This window comes from Oryctolagus cuniculus, chromosome 1, assembly GCF_051225735.1.
Source record: "Oryctolagus cuniculus isolate XC-2025 breed Fujian yellow rabbit chromosome 1, ASM5122573v1, whole genome shotgun sequence".
In the NCBI taxonomy this organism is placed as follows: Eukaryota; Metazoa; Chordata; class Mammalia; order Lagomorpha; family Leporidae; genus Oryctolagus; species Oryctolagus cuniculus.
The window spans coordinates 64,243,432-64,258,908 of record NC_142867.1 but is presented as its reverse complement, the minus strand read 5'-3'; the positions used below and the strand labels follow the sequence as shown (position 1 = coordinate 64,258,908).

At 44.5% G+C, this 15,477-nt stretch overlaps 1 protein-coding gene across 7 annotated transcripts in view; it reads left to right on the top strand.

Moving 5' to 3' along the window:
- FCHSD2 (FCH and double SH3 domains 2) overlaps positions 1 to 15,477 on the top strand; it is a 314,783-nt gene that overhangs the window by 295,731 nt on the left and 3,575 nt on the right. For 6 of the 7 annotated variants that reach the window (XM_089330417.1, XM_089330431.1, XM_002708714.6 and 3 more), the window contains 6 exons: positions 9,063 to 9,197; positions 12,702 to 12,785; positions 12,906 to 13,083; positions 13,372 to 13,592; positions 14,512 to 14,641; positions 14,768 to 14,850. In XM_089330417.1, the coding sequence (XP_089186543.1) occupies positions 9,063 to 9,197; positions 12,702 to 12,785; positions 12,906 to 13,083; positions 13,372 to 13,592; positions 14,512 to 14,641; positions 14,768 to 14,850 (831 nt within the window). Of the gene's footprint in view, positions 1 to 9,062; positions 9,198 to 12,701; positions 12,786 to 12,905; positions 13,084 to 13,371; positions 13,593 to 14,511; positions 14,642 to 14,767; positions 15,012 to 15,477 lie in introns of those variants that run through there. The other variant, XM_089330425.1, reaches the window with a different exon arrangement.

Below are 15,477 nucleotides of genomic sequence, written 5' to 3'. Positions count from 1 at the left end.
ACATCCCATTTTGGAGTGCTTGGATTTACGTCCCAGCTGTGCTCCCACTTCATTTCCTTCCAATGGGCACTGTGGGAGGCAACAAGAAATGCCTCAAGTATTTGGGTCCCTGCCACCCACGGGGAAGACCAGGATTAAGTTTCCAGCTGCTGCCTTTGCCTGGCCCTGCCCTGGCCATTCTGGGCGTTTGAGGAGTGAACCAACAGATGGAAAATCTTTGTCTCTTTCTGTTTTCCTGCCTCTTGAAATTAATAATAAGTAAAAGTTTTACAGTTTTCATTTCCAGTTGTTCATTGCTAAGTATAAAAATACAGTTGACTTTTTTTCTGTTAATCTTAAATCCTGCAACCTTGCAGGATGTAAGTGCTTGTAGCATTCTTGTAGATTCTATAGGACTTTCTTATAGATAACCACGTCACTTGCAAATAAAGTTTTGGTTTTCCTTTCTACTTTGGATGCTTTTTTCCCCCTTAATATAACAACTGGGATTCCCAGTGCAATGCTGAATGTGTGTGGCAGGAGTCAACAGACATCCTTGCCATATTCTTGAACTGAGGAAGAAAACATTCAGTCTTTCACCAGTAAGTACGATGTTAGCAATAGGGTTCCTGTAGATGCTCATTATCATGTTACAGAAGCTGCATTTATTTCTGTTTAGTTTAATGCCAGGAATGGAAGTTGGATCTTGTCAAATGGCTTTCTTGTTTTTAGTCGTTAATATGATAAATTACACTGATGACTTTTTCAAATATTAACTTTGCATTTCTGGGTCATGAGATATTAATCTTTTACATATGGGTTGTAATTGATTTGCTATTAAGCATGTTTGTATCTCTGTTCATTAGAAATACCAATCTGTAGTTTTCTTTCTTTGTAATGTTTTTGTCTGGTTTTCGTGTAATGCTTGTTTCAGAATGATTTGAAAAGTATCCCCTCTCTTCAATTTCCTAGAAGCCTTGTGTAGAATTTTTTCCTTAAATGTTTGGTGGAGTTCACCAGAGCTGTTATCTGGTCCTGGAGTTTTCTTTGTAAGAATTTTCAGAGCTCAATTGTTTAGTAGATACAGGATTATCAAGTTATTCTTCTCGTGTGGACTTTGGTAACTTAACCTCTTTCAAGGAATTTAGCCATTCCTTTAGGTTGCCAAGTGTTTTGGCATGAAGTTGTTTGTTATCCCTTGATTACCTGAACAATCTGTAGTGATGTCACTTCTCATTCCTTATTTTGGTTGTCTCTTCTCTTTTTCTTTATTATTCTGCTAGAGGTGTATCAATTAGATGGATCTTCGTGAACAGCCAGCTTTTGATTTCATTGGTTTTTCTTTATTTTTCTGTTTCATTGATTTTTTTTGCTCTGGTTTTAATTATTTCCTTTCTTCTGTTTAATTTGGCTTCAGTTTTCTCTTTTCTAGTTTTTGTGTTTATTTATTTGAAGGGCAGAGACAGAGACAATGAGAGAGTTCCCATTTACTCACTCACTCCCCAAATGCCTGCAAGCTGGGCAGGGGCTGAAGCCAGGAGCCTGGGACTAAATCCAGGTTTTCCTCACCACTGTCTCCCAGGGTCTGCGTTACCAGGAACCAAACCCAGGTACTCTGCTGTGGAATGTGGGCCTCTTAACCAACACCCGATCCTCTTTAATATCTTTTTTTAAAGATTTATTTTTTGTTTATTTGAAAGAGTTACAGGGAGAAACAGAGAGAAAGAGAGAGGGAGAGGCCGGCGCTGCAGCTCAGTAAGCTAATCCTCCGCCTTGCGGCGCCGGCACACCTGGTTCTAGTCCCGGTCAGGGCACCGGATTCTGTCCCAGTTGCCCCTCTTCCAGGCCAGCTCTCTGCTATGGCCAGGGAGTGCAGTGGAGGATGGCCCAAGTGCTTGGGCCCTGCACCCCATGGGAGACCAGGAGAAGTACCTGGCTCCTGCCATCGCATCAGCACGGTATGCTGGCCGCAGCACGCCGGCCGCAGCGGCCATTGGAGAGTGAACCAATGGCAAAAGGAAGACCTTTCTCTCTGTCTCTCTCTCTCTCGCTGTCCACTCTGCCTGTCAAAAAAAAAAAAAAATTAATTAATTAAAGGAAAGAGAGAGGGAGAGAGGGAGAAAGGGAGAGGGATGAGGGGGTCTTCCATCACTGGTTCACTCCCCAGTTGGCTGCAATGGCTGGAGCTGCACCAATCCGAAGTCAGGAGCCAGGAGCTTCTCCCAGGTCTCCCACGTGGGTGCAGGGGCCCAAGGAGTTGGGCCATCTTCTGTTGCTTTCCCAGGCCATAGTAGAGAGTTGGATTGGAAGTGGAGTAGCTGGGACTCAAACCAGCACACATTTGGGATGCTGGCACTGCAGGCAGCGGCTTTACCCACTACGCCACAGCACCAATCCCTTTCCTAATATGTTTAACATCACCTTTTATACTCAATTTCTTGTGTTTAGAATAATGTCACTGTGATCACTTCTCTGCCAGGATGGAGTTCAGAGGTTTTCCTGGTCAGTTACATGGAGCTGCTTCCTCTGTATGAGCTACTACCAAATTCTTTATCTAGAGTCTCTCTTCTTCATAAAAATAACAAAAACTGATGATTTATTCAGTACTTTCTGTGCAATAAGTATGTGTTAAGGGGTTTAAACTTATTACTTCATTTACTCTTTATGTTTACCCTGCAAAGAAGTAATTATCTTCATTAGAGAAATGAGGTGATGAAATTTGAGAAGTTAAATAATTTTCCCAGAGTTAGTGGACAAATTAACAGCAGTCAGCTTTCGGCCTGAGTCTGAGGGGCCCAGGACCCACTGCTGTCCCCTCCATGGCAGTGCCTGAAAGCCAAGGACGCCTGCACAGGTTATTTTGCTGAATACAAGAAAATGGCTGCTGGGGGTCAGCGCTGTGGCACAGTGGGTTAAAGCCCTGGCCTGAAGCACCGGCATCCCATATGGGCTCCAGTTCTAGTCCCAACTGTTCCTCTTCCGATCCAGCTCTCTGCTGTGGCCTGGGAAAGCAGTAGAAGATGGTCCAAGTGCTTGGGTCCCTGCACCCATGTGGGAGACCTGGAGGAAGTTCCTGGCTCCTGGCTTTGGATTGATGCAGCTCTGGCCATTGAAGCCATGTGGGGAGTGAACCAGCAGATGAAAGACCTCTCTCTCTCTGTCTCTGTCTCTTTGTAACTCTGCCTTTCAAATAAAATAAAATAAATCTTTTTTTAAAAAAAGAAACAAAAAAAATGGCTGCTAAAACCAACTCCAAAAGGTACTTCTTATGTCCCCTTGGAATAAGAGTAGCGTTTTACAACATCTGAAGAATGAAAAATACTAGCACAGCTACAAAGAATAGTTTGGATTGAAGTTCTGTCATGTGACAAGAGAACAGGTTGAGAAAACAGCATAAGAGACAGAAGAATGATGTGATTCTAGAAAAGCTGGGTCAAGAAGACACTGTGACGATTAGGTTCCGAGGGTGGAAGAGGAGGAAAGCGGAGGTTGAGACGACTCACGCTGGAGCTGCCCAAGCCAGGCAGAGGCAAGGGGCAGTGATCCCTGCCGCAGGGGATGCAGCTTTCATTCCCTCCCCTAAGATTCAAAACAGCAGCTCAGAATGAGAGGGGGGAGAAAGAATGCTTAGAATCAACCAGTGTTGCCAAGATAAAGTACTTTGGATTGATTCCCAGTGCCAAAGCACAGTACATGGTAACATTCCATATATATATTTTTGGAAACTTGTTCTGCCCGCATTTTGTAAATGCACAAGTTTTATTTTGTTTTGTTTTTGTAATACCCACAGTTTTTAAAAATGTCTGTAACCATTCCTAGAAAATGAAGACAACATCTTCTAAATATATAAAAATACATTGAAAGTTAGCTTTGTGGTAATGTTAAGGCCGGCGCCGTAGCTCACTTGGTTAATCCTCCGCCTGCAGCGCTGGCATCCCATATGAGCACCAGGTCCTAGTCCCGGTTGCTCCTCTTCCAGTCCAGCTCTCTGCTGTGGCGCAGGAAGGCTCTAGAGGACGGTCCCAGCACTTGAGCCCCTGCACCCATGTGGGAGACCAGGAGGAAGCACCTGGCTCCTGGCTTCAGATCGGCACAACACCAGCCGTAGCGGCCATTTGGGGAGTGACCCAGCGGAGGGAGGACCTTTCTCTGTCTCTCTCTCTCACTGTCTGACTCTGTCAAATAAATTAAAAAATAAAGTTAGCTTTGTGGCAGTGTCTAGAATGTCATCATTTTCTTTCTTCTTCTTCTTTTTTTTATTTGAAAGGCAGAGTAACAGGGACTGGTTGGGGGGAAAAATAGAAAGAAAGAGAGAGAAGAGATCTTCCATCCATTGGTTCACTCCCCAGGTGGCTGCAACAGCCAGGGCTGGGCCATCACAAAGCCAGGAACCAAGAGCTTCTTCCGGGTCTCTCCACGTGGGTGCTGGGACCCAAGGACTTGGACCATCTTCTGCTGTTTTCCCAGGAGCGTTAGCTTCCCAGGAGCATTAGCAGGGAGCTGGATGGGAAGTAGAGCATCTGGGACTCGGACTGGCACCCATGTAGGATGCTGGTATTGCAGTCAGTGGTTTAACCCACTTGTGCCACAATGCTGGCCCCACAGATTTATCTTTTATGTGACATGATGCTTGTTTGGAAGACAATAGAATTGTAAGTTTGAGATATGAGGAGTTAAGGTCTGAGCCTGTTTTGCTACTAGCCTGACTGACCATGGATGGGTAATTTGTTCTTATTCTGCCTTCCCCTGTCAGATGTTGGTCCTGAGTAAATATGAGTATTATTTGTATTTAGAGTACCATGGTCAGTGCTCTAGAAAAATACATATGGATTTCCTTTTTTATAGTCAATATAATTTTAATTAATATATACCTTTTAACTGTGATGGGTAATGTACCTTGAAACTAAGCTAAAAACTGTATCTCCCTTGTGTTACATTTCAGAAGGGATTGTGCCTGTCATATATGCATGTGTGTGAGGGTCAAATATACCAGTTTACCATCCTGTCTACACAGTTCAGTGGTATTAAGTGCATTCATGTTGCAGAATCATCCCACCATTCACCTTCAGAAATCTTTTCATCTTGCACAAGTAAAGTCTGTGCTCATCAAACAGTAACTCCCCAATGCTTGTCCCCATCTCCTGGCAATGACCATTTTTCTTTGTGTCTATATGAATTAGATTACTCTAGGTATCTCATATACATGGAATCATAATATTTGTCTTGTTGTGACTGTTTTCACTTAACATAATGTCCTCAAAGTAAATCCATGTTGTGGCATGCATAGAATTTCCTTTGTTTTTAAGATGGAATAATCCATTATACACACACACACACACACACACACACATAATATTTTGTCTATACATGCACACACACATTTTGTTCATCTGTGAGTGGATCCTAGGGTTGCTTCTGCCTTTTGGCCACTGTAAATACTGCTGCTATAAATATTGCTTTACAAATATCTATTCAAGTCCATGTTTTCAGTCCTTCTGACTATATATCCAGAAGTGAAATTGTGAATTATTCTCTGGCCTCAGAATCAGCCCTTAAGGCGTTTGGATCTCGCTAAAAAGCTCATGAGAGTATTTCAGGCATGGAAAGCCAAGACACTGTGGCAAAAAATGATCTAAATGAAGGATCTCTGTGAGTGAGATCCTGGTGGAAAGAAGGGGCCATCAAAGAAGGAGGTACCTTTCTCTGAAGGGAGGAGACAACTTCCACTTTGACTATGACCTTGTCAAAATAAGGTTGGAGTTTGTGAACTCAGGAGGCTTCCATAACCTTGGCAGCTCATGACAAGAGCCTCAGGTGATCACTGACGTCATAAATAAGAGTGTCAATTGTTAAATCAACAACAGGAATCACTGTGCACTTGTTCCCCATGTAGGACCTCTGTCCTTAATGTGTTGTACTATGAGAATTAACAGTAGAATTAGTCTTCAAACAGTACTTTTTTTTTTTTTTTTTTTTTTTTTTTTTTTGACAGGCAGAGTGGACAGTGAGAGAGAGAGAGACAGAGAGAAAGGTCTTCCTTTGCTGTTGGTTCACCCTCCAATGGCCGCTGCTGCCGGTGCACCGCGCTGATCCGATGGCAGGAGCCAGGAGCCAGGTGCTTTTCCTGGTCTCCCATGGGGTGCAGGGCCCAAGCACTTGGGCCATCCTCCACTGCACTCCCGGGCCACAGCAGAGGGCTGGCCTGGAAGAGGGGCAACTGGGACAGAATCCGGCGCCCCGACCAGGACTAGAACCTGGTGTGCCGGCGCCGCTAGGCGGAGGATTAGCCTAGTGAGCCGCGGCGCCGGCCTCAAACAGTACTTTTATACTTTGTGCGTCTGTGTGGGTGCAAACTGTTGAAATCCTTACGTAGTATAGAGTTGCTCTTCTGTATATAAAGATAATTAAAATGAATCTTAAAAAAGAATGGGATGGGAGAGGGAGTAGGAGATGGAATGGCTTATGGGTGGGAGGGTGGTTATGGGGAGAAGAACCGCTATAATCCAAAAGTTGTACTTTTGAAATTTGTATTTATTAAATAAAAGTTTTCTATAAAAATAATAATAGTAAATGCTAATAATAATAAAAAAGACCAATGGGAAAAAATAAATTGTGAATTATTGATAATTCTGTGTTTATTTTATTGAGAAAGCACCATATTGTTTTGTAATAGCATTTTATATTCCCAGTGTGTAAGGGTTCCAATCTTTCTACAGCATTGCCAACATTTGATATTTTCTCTTTGCTCTGTTGTTTGAATAGTTGTCCTAATGGATGTCAAGTGTTATTTTGTTTTGATGAATAATGACTAATATTGTCAGGCATCTTTTCATGTGCTTATTGGCCATTTATGTATCTTCTTTGGAGAAACATCTATTCAAGTCCTTTGCCCATTTTTTTTATTGTATTGCTTTTGTTGACTTTGAGTATTATTTATATACCTATATACTATTCTCTTATTAGAAATATAATTTATGTTCTCTCTGTCTGTCTCTCTCACTGTCTACTCTGCCTGTCCAAAAAATAAATAAATAAATAAATATAATTTATGGGGGCCAGTGCTGTGGCATAAAAGGTGAAGCCTCTGCCTGCAGCACCAGCATCCCATATGGGTGCCGGTTCATGTCCCAGCTGCTCCTCTTCCGATCCAGCTCTCTGCTGTGGCCCGGGGAGGCAGTGGAGGATGGCCCAAGTGCTTGGGTCCTGCACCCGCATGGAGACCAGGAAGAAGCACCTGGCTCCTGGCTTCAGATCTGCCCAGCTCCAGCTGTTGTGGCCATATGGGGAGTAAATGAGTGGATGGAAGTCCTCTGTCTCTATCTCTCCCTCTCTATGTCTGTAATTCAACCTCTCAAATAAAATAAAGAAATCTTGAAAAAGAAAAAGAAATGTAATTTACAAATATGTCCTCCCACTCTGTGGGTTTCCTTGTCACTTGTCACCTTGTTGTCCTTTGATGGACAAAAATTCTTAATTTTGATAAAGTCCAAATGTCTGGTTTTCCTTTTCTTGCCTGTGCTTTAGTGACATTGTCAGATCCAGTGTCATGAAGCTTATCCCTGTTTTCTTCTAAGACTTTTGTGGCTTTATTCCTTACATTCAGGTCTTCGATCCACTTGAGTTCACTTCTGAGTAAGGAAACGCTCCAGCTTCATTCTTTCACGTGTGGCTATCCAGTCTTTGCAGCCACATTTATTGAAAAATCGTCCTTCCCCTAATGAATAATCCTGGCACTCTTGTTGAAAATCATGTAACCATATCTGTGAGGATTTATACTTGAGCTTTCTTTTCTCAAACTCATTTTTGATGGGTGATAGTCATCTAAGTATAGACACACCATAGGTCATTCAAACATTCTCCCATTGATGGACGTACAGGTTGTGTCCAGGCTTTTGCTGTTGTGAGTGAAGTTGCAGTAACTATCTTAGAATATAGTCTTATATCCTGGTGATTTTACTCTCATGGTAGATTCACAAAAGTAGAATTATTAGGTCAAGTGGTATGTTTTAGTTTTAGGCAGGTTATTTTTCCAAAAAGGACCTATGAATTCATGTTCCTACCAGCCATGGATGAAAGCCTGTTTGCCTGTTTCACCACATCCTTGATAGCACTTAGAAATCTTTTTAGTATTTCCTAATAAGATCGGTTTAAAATGGTAAGAGGCCTTCTGAGAAAGATACTGATCAATATTTCTCACATACTGATATTTTACCGTTGGGTTTAAAAAATCCCCATCCCGGGGACAGTTCTGTGGTGTAGTGGGCTAAGCCTCTGCCTGCGATCTGGCATCTCATATGGGCACTGCTTTGTGTCCCAGCTGCTGCTCTTGTGATCCAGCTGTCTGCTGATGGTCTGAGAAAGCAGTGGAAAATGGCCCTAGTGCTTGGACTCCTGAACCCACGTAGGAAACCCAGAAGAAGTGCCTGGCTCCTTGTTTCAGATCGGCCCAGCTCCAGCTGTCGCGGTCATTTGGGGAGTGAACCAGCCAATGAAAGACCTTTTTCTCTGTCTCTACTTGTCTTTGTCTGTAACTCTGCCTTTCAAGTAAATAAATAAATTCTTAAAAAAGAAAAAAAAAAAACCCTGTTCTTTCTTGACATGAAAAATGCAAATGAGAACATGATTATTGCAGTTGAATAGATAGATTAGCATTTTGTTTTATTATTTTTTTAAAGTTTTATTTTTATTTATTTGAAAGTCAAGAGTTACAGAGAAGGCAAGGCAGAGGCAGAGAGAAAGAGAGAGATCTGCTTGTTAACTTCCCAATGGCTGCAATAGCCAGGGCTGGGCCAGGCTGAAGCCAGGAGCCAGGAGCTTCCTTTCTTTCATATGGTTGCCGGAGCCCAAGGACTTGGGCCATCCTCGCTGCTTTTCCATTTTTGTATTAGGGAGCTGGATTGGAAGTGGAGCAGCCAGGACAAATATGGTGCCTATATGGAACACTGTTGCTGCAGGCAGCAGCTTTACCTGTTACACCACAGCACCAGCACCTAGATCAGCATTTTTAAACAGACTTTAAATGTTTTTCCTACTTTCAAGCATTCTCTTGAAGAAAGTAAACAATGACTTCTAATTTTCCCTAGCTTAATGCAGACACCGAAAGAGAAGAAGGAGAAGAGTTTGAAGACAACATGGATGCTTTTGACGACAGCAGTTCCAGCCCTTCTGGCACCTTAAGAAATTACCCACTCACCTGCAAAGTTGTTTATTCCTACAAGGTTTGTATTTTTATAGCATACTGCTAATGTTAAATAATGACAACTCTGAGCGTATGTGCAACTCTATCTGCCTAGCCTCTCATACTGTACTTAGTGTAGAATTGGTGTTCCGTTAATGTCAGGGGCAACATAACACAGTAGGCTCTGACTTCAGACTGTCCAGGTTAAAGTCCTGTTGCTGCCATTCGTTTGTGATACGACCTATCACTTGTCCCTTATTTCTGTGAGCCTCCATTTCCTTATCCATATCCTAGGGGTAAAGTGTGAAAAATTCAGTGAGATAATGCTTTTATAGCAAAGTGCTTAGTGCAGTGCTTGGCATCTGGTGAATTTTCAGTAAGTAGACCTCTCTCCACTATGTATTTCTCACCTGGGTGGCATGTAGACCCTCCTTAGGATGATCCTCAAATTGAAGTCAGAGGAAAATTATTTCACTAAGTGATTTTTAAAACTTGGCCTTCCCTCATCCTGATATCGCCACCTCTTGTTATGCATGTTAACCAGGGACCCAGATAATCAGACACAGAATTTCCAAACCTGATTTGATCTAATAGTTCTTAATCTCTGTCACCCCGTCCTACTGTCCAGTTAACATTTTACTCACCACAAAGTCAGTGTTTCACTTCCCCAGTTCACCGCGTTCCCGCACTCCCCTCAGCCAGTGCTATTGAGCCCCCCCCCAAAACATACGTTAAATTTCTTCACTTTTACTATCAACACTGCTACCGTGTTGGTCTAGGCCATTGCTTTGATAACTGTAAAGGAAGCGGGGGGAGTACTTATAATTGAGTCTTTCTCTTTCATATTTGCCTCTCAATAGCCCTTTTTCTGCACTGCAGCCAGAATTATCTTTAACACATGAAGGATGTTATTTTATTCCCCTTCCTCCCCCTCCTGAGACCCTCGTTAAGCTTTCCATCACATGTAGGAAAAACCCTGAGAACTCCTCCCTGCAGCCCATAGTGTGCAGCTGACTGGTCCCCTGCTAGTCCAGGTTTGTGTCCGCCCATTCCCTTACCCCAGCCACGAACTCCACATGGGCCACTCTTGCTGCCTTGTAGTCTTCAGAGGTGCCAGAGTCCTTCTTGACGTGGTTGCCCTTGCTGCTCCCTCTCCGTGGTCTACGGGGCTACACGGCTAGAGTGCCCTGGCAGTCAGTGTCAGAGGGGTCTTCAAAGCCTTAGAAGAATGGAAGGAGGAGGAAGCAACCAGCCCACTGTGGGAGTTTTGGGGAAACCTATGTGCTGGACCTCACCCCATGCATAATATTAATAGCTATTATTGTTTATTTCTAATCTCTTCCGTAACCCAATAAGGAGTGGGGGAGGCATATGGCCTAGAGTTTAAGATACTAGTAAGAGTACCCAGGTCCCATATTGTTTAGTACCTGGGTTTGATGCCCAGTTCTAGGCCCTGATTCAAGCTTCCTGATAATGTGGACCCTGGAAGACAGCGGTGATGCTCAGGTGGTTGGAAACTGGGATTAAGTTCCTGGTCCTGGCTCTGGCCTTGCCCAGCCCTGGCCTTGCAAACATTTGGGAAGTGAATCTGGATGGAAGCTCGCTCTCTCGCTCTCTGCCTCTCAAATTAGAACAAAACAAACCCTACAGGACAATATTATCAGACAAACCGCTCACTCAACAGATACTTGAGTATCTACCGTGTACTAGTGTTGTGCTCTTTTCTAGGTTCTGGGATATAACATTGATCAAAACAAAACAAAAAACAAACAAACAAAAAACCTCTGCTTTCATGGAGCTTATATTCTAATGGAAAAAAGAAAATTGAGTTTCAAAGATGTCTTATAGTTGCTTTCTCCTAGAAACAAACTAAAGCTGGCTCTAACCTCACAGAAATGTTATCCACTCATCCTATGGGAAAGAGGGAGAGGGTGTGCTGGATAGGAGGGCAGCCTGGTGGAAGCATAGAGGCCAGATATGCTCAGAGAACAAGGAGTGGAGCACCAGGCGACTCATGAGGACCAAACTCTGTAGGATCTTGGTTGCCATTACAAGGACTTGACCTTGTAGAGTGGAAGAATTGGTCATCATGCGTGGGGACGGTCTAGTCAAGCTGGGGTACACCAAACAACTTTCATGGGCCTCTGTGACTTTTGTGTGAGGACAGCAATCCATTTAAATATATTTTAATTATATAATTTTAATTATATAATATATTTAAATAAGACCTGTATTAAATATTTAAACATATTTAAATAAGACCTGTATCTCTCCTGCTTTGTGCTCACACACATTATGGACTGGTCATGTTGATACTTGTTAAGTTTTTCCCTGAAATTAGGAAAGCATTGCCTTTTGCTGGTCTATGCAAGGCATACTATGGCTTCAGAGTAGCAAAGAAATTTTCCTGGAAAAGCTGTCAAGAATAAGTGGACAGGTTTTTCCTCCCTCATATTTTTAGATAAGAGGTAATTTACTTAAAAATCTGGTTCTGGAATATTCTGATTGGTCGGCCTAAGGCTTCATCCAGAATCTAGGTTTTGAGTAAATGTTTTAATAATGTTCATTAAGTTATTCTTAGAAGTGACCTATTTTCTTGCTTTATTTTTGTTTGTGTAACGTGAAGGTATTTTATTTACACTGAGATTGTCAGTTTGAAAGACTGTACAGTCTTAGGTCATGGTTTGAACTGATCTTGGACTTGGGAAAGCTGTCAGGACTATTTACTAGAGAGCCGCGAGATGCATCCCGCCCCTGCCTTGGGAAGCAGAACTTAACGGATTCTCCAGCCTCTCTGCTGAGCCTCTGACAGTTTCTTCTCGGGTTTAGCGGTCTCGTGGGCAACATCGGGGTGGCTGGTACTAGCAGATTCCTGCTGTCAGGGCTAATTGCACCACCACAATATGTGTGTTTAGATAAGCCCAGTCTCCACACTGAAGTCAGAGCACAATAAATCCAAAGCTTGATTGCATTCAGTCACTTCCTGTCCCACAATTTCATTCTTTTGCGCACGTGTTCCAGTGACTCTGGATCAGCCCCAGGCTGTGCTCAAGCCATCATCTAATCCATGGACATTGCTCTCTGCACTCTCACAGCATGCACCTCCATGCAGCCCGCTGGTCACAGGTCCAGTTCGGCGCCATCTATTTTGCCTGTGCTTCCCACGTCATCATGGCTCTGTGTTTCCATCCCACGTTGACTTCCCCGTCTTCCAGGGAGTGGCAGGAAATGCAGGCATCACGTTGATCGACTTACCAGTAGACACAAGAGCTGGAACCAAGGGCCTCGACTTCCAGCGTGGTGCTCTGTTCACCAAACCTGATTGCCTCTTGAAGATTCAGTTTCTTCAGTTTTTGTCGTGATTTTATTTTGCTCCGTTTTTGAAAGTAAAACTTCACTTCATTATGATAGTTTTACAGCATTAAAATTTTTCTGTTTCTCAAAATCATTTCAGTATTTTGATCCCCAGTTTTTGTTGTGATCAGCGCACACCTGCTCCTTATCTAACCTTTTTAATTTTGTCCATGACCATCCCACACTGCAGGCTTCTCAACCAGATGAGTTGACCATTGAGGAGCATGAGGTGTTAGAAGTGATTGAAGATGGAGATATGGAAGACTGGGTGAAGGTATATTCCTTTGCTCATATCGCCCCTTCTTGTGACATTTCTAGGAATTTGCTTTGGTTCTTGTCCTGCCCTGTCCAGTTCATGTGTGCAAACCTGTCTTGTGACGTGTCTCTTACCCAGGCTCGGAATAAAGTTGGCCAGGTGGGTTATGTGCCAGAGAAGTACCTGCAGTTCCCCACCTCGAACAGCCTGCTGAGCATGCTGCAGTCCCTGGCCGCCTTGGACAGCCGCTCGCACACATCCAGCAACTCCACAGAAGCGGAGCTCGTCTCGGGCAGCCTCAACGGAGACGCCAGCGGTAAAGACTGAGCGTGGCACTCTCTGTTTGTCACCTTCGACCTAAACCGTGTTACCCTGCAGGTTCAAAAGCACAGCTTTATTCCTACCCCACAACATGTTTTCTGGTATTTGGCCCTGTTAGTCCTAGATAGTGGAACCCTAGAGGTGATCTTCAGGAGGTAAAGAAGCGACAGCTTTGCTGCTTTCCATGTGATGCCCTTTTGGCTGTCACGTGAGCACTGGGGGTGTTGCAGAGCCACCTGGGTGTCAGTGTTCTTACCAGACCCGTCTCTCTCTTGCTCCCTAGTCTGTTTTGTGAAAGCACTTTATGATTATGAGGGCCAGACAGATGATGAGCTGTCTTTTCCGGAGGGGGCTATCATCCGCATCGTGAACAAAGAAAACCAAGATGATGATGGCTTTTGGGAAGGGGAATTCAGTGGACGGATTGGAGTTTTCCCATCGGTGCTAGTGGAAGAACTTTCAGCCTCAGAGAATGGTGATACTCCCTGGATGAGAGAGATTCAGGTACATGAGAAGGGGGAGATCTGTCGGTCTAGGCAAAGGTGGGCCATAGTCTCTATCTCACCCCTGCTACCCCAGTCCTCAGTTACATGTGTCTGCAGAACCAAATCGGGAAACCAGAGATGTGTCAGCCAGGCCCTTTTGGAATATTACACCTCCATTCTCCGTGTTCTTTTCTCTGAATAGGTTAACAGAAATGCTAAATTGCACATGACATACCAAAGTTCAGTTTGGTGGAGAGAAAAAAAGCAAAACCAGAGAGGGAATGTGTGGTCTCTGTGGCTGGTTTGTGTGGTGAAACATCGGCGGGCTCGCTCTCTGTGCCACTGTCAGAGCCTCCCTCCCTGGTAGCCAGGACCCTCCAGAGCCCGCATCCCACACTCAAGGGGCCCTTGGCTGAGCTCCTCACAGGGAAACTCGCCTTGAAGGAAAGCCCTGAGTTGGTCACAGTTTGGTTTGTTCTCTCTGGGAATCTCTCACAGTAGGAAATGAGTTTGCTATCTTGTTGCATGGTGACTGTGACCGCTCAGTCTGACGTGTACAGCAGAAACCCGGCCAGTTACTTTATCTTCATCGCCCCCACCCCCTCCAAAAAAAAACTGGCCTCTTTTCGTTCCTCATTGGATTTACTGGATTGGGTAATTTGATACATTCTCAGTAGAACCCTAGAGAATGGTGCCACTTGGTAACTGTTTCAGATAAACTGAGATCAGTAGCTTAATGAGGTCTGCAAGAGGAAGAAGTTAAGTGCAACACAGAAGGGCTTGGGGGTGGCTATTTTAAGCCCATTTGCTTCCAATGGGGCTACCAGGTTTCAGGGCCGCCTCCAGAGGACAGGAGGAACCTGAGCAGCGCAGGCAGAGAAGCTCCAGCCTTCCTTGCTGGGGAGGCGCGCCCCGTAACCTCCCTCCCTTTGCTGCAGATCTCTCCTTCCCCCAAGCCGCACACCTCGCTGCCTCCACTGCCGCTGTACGACCAGCCTCCCAGCAGCCCCTACCCCAGCCCAGACAAGAGGAGCTCCCAGTACTTCCCCCGGTCTCCTTCAGCGAATGGTAAGGGTTTCCGGGGTGTGGGCTAAAGAAATGCAGACTCACCTGAAGGGCACACACAGAACTGCATTAGCATTTTCACTGCTCAGCAACACAAATAAAATGAACTTCCTTGATCCTCTCCCTTAGAAAACAGCCTCCACGCGGAATCACCAGGATTCTCGCAGGCGTCCAGGCACACTCCCGAGACCTCATACGGCAAACTGCGACCGGTAAGTCTGCTGGCTGCCCGTGTTGCAGAGTGCAGAGCTCTTCCAAGTCGACGGTCAGAAATGAATGCTCCCCATGGCCTCTGTGTTGTTGCTGACTCTGCCAAGCAAGGATGAAATGGGTATGGGAAGGGAAAAAGAGCTATTGACCAGAAGGCTATAAAAATCGGTTCATCTCGGGATGTTTAGTCTGCACTGGTGCGGTTCTCACTGAGCCATGGCGAGATGGCTGGATGATAGCCACAGACGTGTGTTACGCTATAGCAAGGTCTCTGAACGTCAGGTGGTCCAACTGTGAAACAGAAGCACTTTGCTTTTAGCACGCATTTATTGAGAACCTACTTTCCAGGCCTATATTTGCCTCTTTGGAAGACGTTGAGATGAAGTAAGATAGGCTTCATGACCTCAGAGAGCTCCTGTTCTCAGGGAGAATGCAATCTCAAAGATGCCACCTCTGCTCACCCCGATGCACCTGCCACCGTGACGCCATCTCTGCGCCTGAGTCACGGCTCTCACTTCAGTAGACACCATTTCATTTCCTTCACCTGCCAGCATTCCCTGAACCACTGGCTACCTTTGCCTTCATCCATTCGGCACATCTGTACTGAGGGCCTTGTGACAGACTTGAGT